This window comes from Leptopilina heterotoma, unplaced genomic scaffold (assembly GCF_015476425.1).
Source record: "Leptopilina heterotoma isolate Lh14 unplaced genomic scaffold, ASM1547642v1 Lhet_352, whole genome shotgun sequence".
Lineage (NCBI taxonomy): Eukaryota > Metazoa > Arthropoda > Insecta > Hymenoptera > Figitidae > Leptopilina > Leptopilina heterotoma.
The window spans coordinates 848,378-860,980 of record NW_025111034.1 but is presented as its reverse complement, the minus strand read 5'-3'; the positions used below and the strand labels follow the sequence as shown (position 1 = coordinate 860,980).

At 28.7% G+C, this 12,603-nt stretch overlaps 2 protein-coding genes across 3 annotated transcripts in view; both read right to left on the bottom strand.

Annotated features, from left to right (window-relative positions):
* LOC122505304 (tyrosine-protein phosphatase non-receptor type 9) overlaps positions 1–12,603 on the bottom strand; it is a 514,941-nt gene that overhangs the window by 24,845 nt on the left and 477,493 nt on the right. For both annotated transcript variants that reach the window (XM_043616814.1, XM_043616815.1), the window contains one exon: positions 11,308–11,515. In XM_043616814.1, coding sequence (XP_043472749.1) covers positions 11,308–11,515 — 208 coding nt within the window. The remainder of the gene's footprint in view (positions 1–11,307; positions 11,516–12,603) is intronic.
* Positions 4,677–8,176, bottom strand: LOC122505312. Its single transcript, XM_043616823.1, has 4 exons — positions 8,061–8,176; positions 7,650–7,742; positions 7,344–7,401; positions 4,677–5,138 (listed from the first exon to the last, which is right to left on the bottom strand). Exons 1-4 carry the CDS (start codon positions 8,065–8,067, stop codon positions 4,766–4,768), a joined length of 531 nt encoding a protein of 176 aa, XP_043472758.1. The 5' UTR covers positions 8,068–8,176; the 3' UTR covers positions 4,677–4,765.

Below are 12,603 nucleotides of genomic sequence, written 5' to 3'. Positions count from 1 at the left end.
ATGAAAAAACCTTTCGAAACTGTACTCGGCCACATTTTTATGTTTCATTGTTTAAGAGTAAAAAATTATCAAAATAAACATTGCACCGTAAGACCCCTTGATCATTTGACGTGGAATCGCTCATATTATAAAAACATTCTTACACAGTTACTATTCTAGATAATAAATCCATAAATTAAATACTTTCACAATCAATAAATCATATTTAGTTTGTTACTCAACAATTAATGAATATTACAAAGAAAAGAGATTATTATCATAATTTTTACCTTTTTCAGAAGAAAGTGATAATGAAGAATTTGAAAAATATATAATTGATTTTTATACTCACCTGCAATTTTATTTGCAGGTCACGGGCACAGGTCGAAACCTGTGCCCGTGTGCCTTTGTCCAAGTCAAGATTTACGACACGTTTTCAATAGTCGTCGACCCTTCTTAATATGACTATTTAGAAGAGCTTACAAACCATCTGCACAAAGTGACCTGTGTCAGCGTGTGCCGCTAATTGATTTAATTGATTCTTTTATTCTCAAGTTTACTTATTTATGGGCAGTGTCCGAGATAGTCCCGTGAGGGGAAGCAGCTTATCCCCACCATGCGGCACACCAAGTCGAAACTGAGTTTCGACGGGCAGTGTCCGAGATAGTCCCGTGAGGGGAAGCAGCTTATCCCCACCATGCGGCACACCAAGTCGAAACTGAGTCCCGAGCAACCCTCGCAGCGGGGCGCTCGTACCCTCAAACCCTCATTAAGGAAAACTGTTAATGACTTTTCTATAGAAATATAAATTTGTTAAATAGTAACATTTTTAGTTTTTCATTGACATATTTAAATTCCTTACTTTCTCACGATTTCATACATATGTTGTTTATCAAAAAAAAGTTAAAATTAAAAAAATTTGTTATTTTTTTCAGATGCATAGAATGAAGTTAACTCTACCAAAAACCTTACCTATTATCAAATAAATATTTACTGTATCACTTAGGTTTTATCTAAATCAATTTAATGCTATTTGACCCAAAAATTGCATTATTTGAAGCATATACCATTTAACTTAATTTTTTAATTTTAACTTTTTTTTGGTAAACAACATATGTATGAAATCGCGAGAAAGTAAGGAATTTAAATATGTCAATGAAAAACTAAAAATGTTACTATTTAACAAATTTATATTTTTATAGAAAAAGTCATTAACAGTTTTCCTTAATGAGGGTTTGAGGGTCCGAGCGCCCCCGCTGCGAGGGTTGCTCGGGACTCAGTTTCGACTTGATGTGCCGCATGGTGGGGGAAGGCTACTTCCCCTCACGGGACTAACTTGGACATCGCCCTTATTTATTTTACTAATCATTAACTAAATTAATCAATTAATCAATTTCTTTGAAAAAGATTCAAACTAGAGAAATTTAATGTTCTGTTTAATATGATAATCAAATCCAAACAAAATTAATTACTTTTTTCAAAATTTGGTGTCGCTAAAAGGGAGTTAATTTTATCAGTATTATTTGACACCCCGTGTAGAAATCACCATGCTATGCCTAAAATGATTATTGGCCCTAGCTTGGACCTAACTTGGCAACCCCTTTTTATATATCCTGGGCTGGTCCTAACTTGGTACTAGCTAGGAGATCCAGTTATGACTTAGAAAAATTTTTAGGAAAATAATGTGTCAAAATTGATACATGAAAAACATGTAAAAATTGATAAATATTCTCAATTAATATTTATAAAATTAATTGATAATCATATTTGTTTAAACAATTTATTGTTTGACATAAATCAGAAAATTATACAAATACTATAAAATAAAGTTAATTTATTAATTTATTAATTCAGCAATTGTTTAAACAAATAATTGTTATTTACTAACTTTTTACACAATCAACCTAGAAACTAGCAGTTTTTTCTAATTTTGCAATAAGTAAATACTCAGATTAGTTAATTGCAAAATTTTAAAAGACTACAAGTGTCTAGACGCTTTATTGTCTTAAGAATTAATAAATAACAACAATGTTTTGTTTAAACAAATGCTGAATTGTTAAAATTATAATTTATCTTCATATTTCGCTACTCAAGTGTAATAATTGCGAAGTTAGATAAAAAACTGCAAATTTTTAAGTAATTTGTTACAAAAGTTAATAAAACAGCAAAATTTATTTATTTATTTGCTAAACACTAAGAGATATTGCAATTGGAATGTGGGCTGACCCACCCAGGTCCAACCCAGGACCTACCTGGGCTTCCTAGTTTCATTAACAAAAATTTCTAAGTCCAAGTCTAAAAAATTTTTTGCAACAAAAAATTAATGCTTAAAATGATTTAGAATAATGAAAAACGTGTTTTTAACATAAATTTTTTTGACATTTTTTTAAAAAGTGGATCACCCGCTTAATTAATTAGGAAAAATTTCCAAGTCCAAAAGACGAATATTTTTTTTAGACCAAGAAATTAATGTTAAAAATGATTGAGAACAATAAAAAACCTGTTTTTAACGAAAATGTATAGATATTTTTTTTCTTGATATAATATAAAAATACATACTGTAAAATAATTTAATTAACAAATTTATAATTTTTTTATAATTTTTAATGTATATATTAGAGGAATATATATTAATCTCTACATATACTAACATTATTTATGAATTCGCTTTTGGTCATCATTTAATTGAAAAAAATAATAATTAATTAAAACTAATACTTATTATTAATAATTTAGGTTATTTCTTTAGCAAATATTATAAACTAATCAAAATTATAATAAAGTATATAAATAAACTGGTCATAACTAGGCTCCCAAGTTAGGACCAGGCTAGAATCGCATCACCAGCCATTGTTGGTCCAACCTACACTGCCAACCTAGGACCAAGCTATTAACAGGGCAAAATAGGTAGGACCTGGCTAGGACCAATTTTCATTTTCCACACGGGACGGTCTAATTTTTTGTCTAAATATAATATAAGGAAAATAAATTGGACCAATTTGTATTTGAAAGACATAATGATTGTCATTTCACTGGTAAATTCTACTTTCTAATATTTTCAAAATTAGATTTTCCGCTATTATAAATAATATTTAAATTGTTATTTTAACTAAAATCTGTTTAATATTACGATAAATCATTTTAAAGCACAGCTATTTCATTTTATTAGCAATAATACACTGTAAAAAGAAAGGTATACTAATTTAGTACCAATTTTAGTACTAAATCGTAATTTGGTTCTATTTTAATACCAAAATTAGTTCTAATTTAGAACCTTTTTTTACAGTGTAATCATTTATGTGTTCCATTCATAATAAATAATAAATGTGAACTCCTATACATATATATGCTACACTTAAAAACCTCTATTTGAATTTATGTTCTTTCATGAGAATTCGATATAGGATAAAATATTGGAATATTCTGTAGAAATATGTGTCCTATCTTAATTTATTCAAACCTATTCTGCTTCTGCTTCTAGAGTGGGTTCACCATTTTATAATAATTTATTGCAGACTAAGTACAGTTAAAGTAACTCAGGGGATATTGCAGGGAGAAGTCTTAAGCTCTTTAATGTTTTCAATATTTATTAGTGACTTGGAACAATTTTTAATAGAAAATGGTTGCAGAGGTTTATTGGTCACTAGTATTGTAGAAATTCTCGTTTTGGCATACGCAGATGATTTGGTGCTGCTCTCGGATACTCCCATTGAGCTCTCAAAAAAGCTAGAAGCCTTGCGTCTCTATTGTCGTGAAAATAAATTAAATGTAAATGTCGATAAAACAAAAATAGTTGTTTTTTGTTTAAGTCCTTTAAATTTGGCAAAGAAACAATAGAAGTTGTAAATGAGTATGTATACTTAGGAGTAACTATTGATTCTAATTTAAACTTTTTGACGGCAATGAGAAAATTTGTCAGCACAGCAAAATCTGCGATAGGAGCGTCAATGCGTGTAATTTATGGTACAAAGGCTGACTCATGGGTGACGTATACGAAGCTATTTGATGGTTTAGTAAAAAGTAATCTTTTTTATGCTGTCGAAATTTGGGGCACAAATCATGTCGAGGATATTGAGAAAATCCAGCTTTATTTTTTAAACAATTATTATTTTTACCTCGAAATACACCAAATTACGCTGTTCGATTAGAAGCGGGTAGATTGCCATTGTCGTGTGATATAATGAGAAGAACATTAGCCTGGGTTAATAAGATATATGAAATGGATAATTCTCGGTATCCCAAGCAGTGTCTTCTTCGTATCATGGAATTGGCCCGGTTTGAACATACGCCGGATAGAGAGTTGAATTGGTATGGGTTCACCATTTTATACAATGCTTACTTTACTTAAGTTTACAGGTAAAATTTACCAACAGCTTTTGCTTCCTAAAGATAAGTTTCTGTAAAGATAATGTGTTCTCTAAGCGACTGTGATTTTCTTGATTTCAGGGGACTTTAGAGAAATCGATCATAGGCGAGGCAACTTTGTAAAACATCCTGGAAAAGTAACAATATTTCTATTCAAGAAAAGCAAGAATAGTTTGTAAATTTTGATTCATATTTGTAAATTTAAAAATTATTCTAGCATTTTTCAAAATTTAAAACCTCTTAAAATATTTAGGTTCAGATTATAGAAAAATGTCAAAATTTGAAATAAAAAATAAAATGTTTCTTGTCAATTTTATATTTATTCCCTTATATCTTTTCCTAAGTACTCGTGGTTTTTAATAAAATAATAATAAAAGAATCTTTATAGGAAGTATAATGAAATAAAAATCTATTTTTACAATTAACAAAAAACATTGTTACAGGTGATGTAGTTAACAGTACCCGGTTCTTTATGCCCCCCTCGACCTTTGTTAAATCCACCTCCTCTACCTCTTTGGTTTTCAATTTTATATCCCCTTTCTTCAAATTCTCCGTCTCCTCTGTGATATCCAAATCCTCTTCTATTTCCGTATCCTTTTCTATCTCCGAATCCTCTTCTGACCCCAAACCCTCTTCTGTCTCCAAATCCTCTCCTACCTCCGAATCCTCTCTTATTTATAATTCCTCTTCCACTAGATTCTCTCCCTCTTTCTTCAAATCTATTTTCTCTTTTTCTCCCATTTTTCTCATTCTCTTTACTCCTATTCGGACCATTTTTCGTAGCATCGCTCTTCCTGAAACGAAAGAAGCAGTTTTATTTATTAAGAATATTATAATTATGGAAGCGATTACACGTTAGATTTTAGTTGAACTTTTAAATTTAAATAAACATATTTTTTCTTGTATAAATAAAAAAAACCTTAAATATATATTTGTATTTTTTTATAGGTGGACAAATTTTTCAAATTATGAATTTTTTAAATTTTCATTGATTTATTACGTGAATGACAAAAATAATTTGAAAATAGGATATGAGTGCATCTAATAAACTAACTTGTTAAAATAACTTTTTTTATAAACAAATAAAATTGAAAGGTACTATTTACTACTTTTATTTACGATTTGCTACTATTTGGGTACTTTCTTAGATTCAAGACACTAAAAGGTACTATTTTTGTTTGTATTTTTTTGAGAATTTCCACTAAAGAACATTAAATTCATTAATACTAGAAATCAAACAACAATTCACAAAAATTATAATCAAATTCTTTAAAATGATTCAACTATTTTCAAAAAAGTATTCGGAATTCAATTATTTTCAATATCTAGAATTTTCATGAAATTTTGCAAAAGAATTCAATTATTAAAAAATGCATTTATAAAATTCATCCAAAATTCAATTATTTTCATAAATAATAAAACTCATCTAAGAATTTTAAAGCAACTATTCAATTATTATTTTCATAAATAATAAAATTCATGTCAGTATTTCAATTATTTTTAATACAATTTTATTTAAATTTTTTCCAAGAATTCAATTATTTACATAAATATTTCTTCGAAAGAATTCAATTATGTCAATGAATAACAAAATTATTCCTGAAAATTCAATTACTTATAGAGACATTTTAATAAAATTCTTTTTAAAATTAAAATATTTTCATAAATAACAATATTCGTCCCAAGAATTTAATCATTTTTAAAAGCAATAAATTTCTTTTTTGAAATTCAATTATTTAAAAAAATTCTAATAAAATCATTTGCAAGAATTCAATTATTTTCATAAATAATTAAATACTTTTTAGGAATTCAATGATTTTAAAAAGAATTTAATAAAATGCCACAAAAAAAGTCAGAAAAATAAAATATAGAATGGGATTTTTGTCAATTTAGTGATGTGTGTAAAACGATTTTTTTTCGTCAAGTTTAATTTTTCGATAGCTACTTTTTTACTATGTACCTTTTTTTAGTTTAAAAGCTACTTTTTTAAAATTAATTATCAAGTACGAAGTCTGAAATCAAAATATAATTTATTTTATTCTTTCTCAAAGAAAGAGTAAATTGAAAGATCCTAAAGTTCTGAACGTTCAAATGAACGAAATTTATTTATTTCTTCAATAAATTAAATTTTTATTGCAATTATTTTGCGTCTCTATCCAAAAAATTAATTACTGAGTTTCTAAACGTAAGATGTCAGTTTGTAAATTTTTTTGTGATTAGTAATTCATAAAAATATTTTCAACAAAAAATATTTCGTTCATTTGAACGTTCAAAACTTGAGGATCATTAAATTGAAAAAAATTAATTTCTTTATAACAAAATTGTTGTCTACTAAATAAAAAATCACTATTTCTTTGTTAGCGTTAATTAAAAGTTGCAGAAGATGTAAATATTTTTCAGGTTATAAAATTTTTGAAAACTTGATAATTTTCAAGTTATCGGTAAATAAACATAGCTTTTTTGTGTCAAGAATAAAAATCTTTAAAATTCAAAACCCAAACATTTTTTTGACTACAGAAAAGAATATGCATGTACTCTTCTCCTAAATATAATTAAAAATACAATTGACTGAATTTAAAAATCGACTAATATCTGACGTGAATTTGTTTATGTACAAATTTTTACAATCTTTTTTTATATTTCTAAAGTTAAAATAATCATTTGTTCGATTTTTAAAATTACGAATATTTTTTTATCCGATTTATTTTCAATTTTTAAAATATTTTAACTTTTAAAAATTAAATATTTTGTTTACTTTAAAAAAAATCATTAAAATTTTAGTCAATTCGATAAAATTAGCATAAAAAAATTTGGAAAAATAAATAAAAATTCCAACTTTTGAAATTCGATCAAATGGCTGTTGAAGAAAACATTATTGAAGTGAAAAATCTATTACTTTGGTATTTGAAAAAGCTACTGTTTTAGACATAAATTTCATTTTTCAAAACCATTTATTACAGATAAATTCAAAAACTTTAAATTTAAAAAAAAATTCTTACCCATTTCCTTTTTCCTTTTGATTTCTATTGGAGAGAGGATTTTTCACAATTGCGTCATCTGAAAATATTATAATTATCTAAATTTTTGCACAATGTAAATATAATAAATTTACTGCAGACATAAAATACTCACTTTACTTCCTCAATTATATAAGAAAACATTTTTTTAAAAATTGCATTTTTTTATAAAGAATACGTTTCACCATTACATTATAGTTCTCAATTTTTAAATAAATAAATTTATAAAAATTGATTAAAAATGACAAATAAATGAGTAAATTTATAAATAAATAAAGTAATATTTACTTTTCTCCTTCTCTACCACCTCTTTGTAGGCCTCAACCCTTTCGCGACGGCACCGGCCTCCGCTCTTGCTTCTTCTTCTCCTAGATGATTTTTCTGTAAACAAATAATATAATAATATATTTATTTTAGTAGTACATGAGAAAAAAAATTGTTGTTTGAAGAAAACATAATACAGAGTAATAATTAACTGCCAATTGAATAATTTTGTTAGAGAGAGTATTTGTTTACATTCATAAGAATAATCTAACCTCAAAAAAACTACATGCACATAGAATTAATCAAGCAATAATTTAATTAGATCTGCTAATTGAAAATAAACAAATTCTTCAAATATTTAAAGATATGGAAGTTTTGTAAATTATTAAGGAACTATATGCACATATATAAATAAACACAAATTTTTATACTTACCAGACATTCTCCTTTTCAAAAACACCGGAATATTATTCTCTTTTCACAATCTTTAGATCACGACTTTTCACTGTGATGCACTCTCACTTGTCAGTGACAACTACTGTTCACTATCGCATGGTAATTCTCATTTTCATGGTAACAAAACATCATGCTCCAGCACCAATAGGTGTCATTTCGATCGACAGCAAGTTTATTCAATTTCATCGGTAAATAATACTTTCCAATTTTACAAACTACGGGCACATTTAGAAACAAATATAATCCAGTTTTCGCGAGCAAATAGTAAAATATATTCCTACTCAATGTACGTTCTCATATTTTGAAAAAGTGTTCTCGTTTTTTTACAAAATTTGTCTAAATATGTAATTCGCAAAGAAACCGACATTTTAACTGGTCAGTATCGTCTTTTTTTCGGAGGGGCCCCTCACATGTACACTGACTGTGACTGTGTTAGTTAAAAATTTTCGACACCTTCCAACACTCTTTTAAGGATTGTCACTGCGGTGGTGAGGGGCAAGGGGATAGTTCCCATTTCAGTGTTGAAAACACGAAAATTACGATAAACAAATGTGAAATATAATTATGATACAAAAGAAACATAAAATTCTTGACTTATAAGTTTAAGGAATATTGTTAATTTCAAGTGTACAGATCAAATTTTTATTTTTTTTGGTTATGTGTTGTTGCGATGTTGCCACATTTTCATGTGTTTTTATGTTTGATACTTATACAATTATTACTGTTATGAAAACAAAAACTTAATTAATTATTTATTCACTAAATCTGTGGTAAACTTTTTCTAAACTCTTCCAGTTTAAACTTTTTGACATTGTCTATCTATATACAAAACCACAGATTTTTCTCTCATTTCCTTCATATTCTTTTTCAAAGATTTATCTGAGCTCCCATAAGAGCCTATGTTAAATTGCAAATTTATTTTATTTTTTTAAGAAAAAACTACGTGATAAAAAATTCTGAAAAAAATCATATGTTTCTAAAACAATATAAAGAACAAACTGTCAAATTTTTATACGTTTCTCTCATTTCCTTATATTGCCGGTGACAATCCTTAAGCAATTGGTATATTGAGGAAGCTAAATGGTCATGAAATGAACTTGTTTAAAAAAAGAAGTTACAAACAAAAAGTCAAAAGGTGGGCCAACCTTAACTATGTTCCTCTAATGCAGACGCAAGTTTTGGTAAGATACTGTTTAGTGCCTTTTTTACTCTAAGGCGTGCAATATCTTAATTAACAGCACCCACTGAATCTGTCGCACTCACACGGAAAAAAAAAGTTCACGAATCTCTCGTGAACTAGTATATCACTTTTGGATGGGACACAAAATTTCAAAATTTTCATTCACTTTTGATTAGAAATGGCGAACGTCAACGAAAAACTGAAACAAAGTTAATGAATTTTTGATGAACTGTTAAGGAAGAGTAGTTCGTCAAAAGTAGAGGTACAAGTTCACGAAAAAATCGTGAACTCGCGAGTGTCAGTAGTATGCGCAGTTCGTAATGCGCATCAAATATGGCTGATCAAGCATTCATCATTCAGTCGGTGTCATCGGTGTTTACATTCGGGAAAATTCTTTGATGAAAGTTATTATTTAGAATCAGTGTTTTTTATTACTTAGTGAATATTTTTGTTTGCTAATTTCCTTTGTGAAACAAATAATTCATAAAATGAATTAAAAGTTACGATAAGGGACTTTTTCTACTTTGCACGGTCCTGAGTTTTACAGCAGACAAAGCTAATCGTTTCGTTTGTCGAAGGACAGTGTATCTAGATTTAGCCGTGGCAGTTAGTTGTTAGAAATATTATGTTATAGGGTATAGGTACTAGGTTCGAATCCCGTGAAGCGAATTACGAATTTTAATGGCGATAAAATTGTGTATTCTGTGTAGTTGGGTGCGTAATAGGCGTCAAGTTATCAAATAAAGTGAAATACTATAAAAAAGTAGTGTCTGGAAATTATTTTTTCTTGTTTCTAGCATTTTTTAAAAGTTCACGAATTTTTCGTTAACTTTGACGAAAAGTTCGGAAACCGTACTATGTTTCTAGTGAAGGAGTTGATGAAATTTTGACGAACTGTGTTTGTTAATTTTCAAGAATTTTGTGTCCCATCCAAAAGTGATATACTAGTTCACGAGAGATTCGTGAACTTTTTTTTTCCGTGCACTTGCCCAAATTCGCATTAAGAGCAGTACTGCCCCAAAATCGTTGTGCCTGAATAAAGAAGTTCAGTATTGATTTGTGTTTTTCCTAAGTTTTAAATATTAATTAAACCAGAATTTGAAGCGTATACTAATTAGTTCCGCATTATTATTTTCATCAATCAGTTCCTTTTGAAATGTTCAGAATAGTTTCTTCGTATTCATAATAATAAAGTTAAATGTGTTTTAATACTTTTTAATGGCGTTTCAACGTATCAGAAAACTGGATTAAAACGCATTCCCAGGCGGAAATTTCCAACCGGCGCGGATCCTAGCCCGGACGCAGGTGTAACTGTAATGGTAGGGAACCACTTGCCAACCAAATGAAAACGGGCACTCTACCGATTAGTGACTAGGCCAGGAGCGCGCTGGCACCCGGCTCGGAACTGGAATTCTCCCGCCCGCTGACCGGCCGGGAGAAGCCGTTCCGTGTATAATTCATCCGGCTGGGACCTTTGCGAACACCATTTTTCTCAGTGTAATTGAGAGAAAAATTAATTTATGTATAATTATTAGGTATTATTATATTTCTTAAGGTATTTTTTTAAGGTAAGTTGAATCGGTCTATTCGTTTGGTTCTTTGTAAACAGCCAATTTCCAAAAAGTACCCCATTTTGCCCTACTCTCCCCTAAATGGTCGCTAAGAAACTGTCACTTAGCCACATTGATAGACAATAAATTATAAACAATGATTTCCAAGAAACTGACATTTAGCAACCGTTTCTAGGCAAAAAAATTGTAACCAATGGTTATAAAAAACTGACCCTTAGCAACCTTTGCTAGGCAATGAATTTTGAACCTATAATTAGTAAGATACTGATACCAACCTAAAACACTCATAACTCTATTAATTTTAATCTGATTGATTTGAAATTTTAATACTATGTTCTGGAGATATTATGCATTGATTTAAAAAATCTTACTATCTTACCCCCCTCTATTTGTCACTATAACTTTCAAATGCGACTGTTGCAGTCGATATTCCTTAAATTTGTGATGAAAAGTAACTTATTTGTAAATGATTTACCTGTTCTGCCGATACCTGCACTGCAATGTACAACAATAGGAGGTCCGCGAGGATGTCCAGCCCAGGTATCGCCTCTATTAGTTAAAAGTGAATTTTGCTGTTGTCGTACTAACGAAAGGAACTGCAATAAAGCCCTAGCCGACTGAGGTACTCCATAATCTGGCCAAGCAGTATACAACATGTGACAAACCTCTCTTGTCTCTTCAGTCTGTAATCAAAGGAGAAAAATTTTCCATTCGTTGAAACTTTTTCCAACTTTCAACACATTTTAGCCAGGGTACTTGATTAAATAAATAAATTACAATTATTCATAAATCATAATGTATAAATAAAAATATAATTATTTAGTATATGATGTTTTGTTTTTTATTTTAAATATAATCCACTTATTTATTTCTCTTTTTTAAAAATATATTAGCTTTCGCCCGACAACGTTGGGCCTCTTCAGATGAGAATTCTAGAGAATACATATAAATTCATATAAAAAGATATAAAGAATTAATTTTTTAAATAAAAAATATAATAAAAAAATATTCTATTTTGTGAAGAATGAATAATTAGATTTTTGAAAAAATTATATCATAACCTCAAAACTTACCGAAGTGGATTAATTCCTTCAATTTAAAAAAATATATAATTTACAAAAAAAATTTATTTTTTTCCAAAAGCGCATTTTTTAGCGCAAAAATTAAATGTGTATTATGCGTAAGGCATAATGGTTGCCGAATAATGTATTTACAACGATACATTCTGCTTAGCAAACACGTGCGGTTAAATTATGTATGAACAGTTATCTCTAGAGGAATGAAAAAATTTTTCTTTATATTAAAACACTTATCACTGTAGGTTGATAAAACAGGGACCTACTGTGTCACAAATTTAAAATAACCCGCGGGCCCAGTCGTTGTTGTCGGGCGAAAGCTAATGTATTTTTAAAAAAGGAAAATAAATAAGTGGATTATATTTAAAATAAAAAACAAAAACATCATATACTAAATTTAAATAATCCAAAAAACATTTACATCTATTATAAAAAGATATTTATTATTATATTAACCCCCACGTGCTGGAGTTGGGTCCTTCGGATCTAGAGGAAAAAGTATTTCTCATCTACTTCCGCTAAAGAATATTTACTTTCTGATTCATTAACTTCTAAGTTTAATATGTACGTAAATTCTTAAGCTGGGTCTGGAAACCCAGCTTATACATGGGTATAAAAAAATAACAATTTATGTGCAATATTAATAAAAAGTAAATTTGCGGTTTTTTAACATCTCCTACTATAATTAGTGGAAA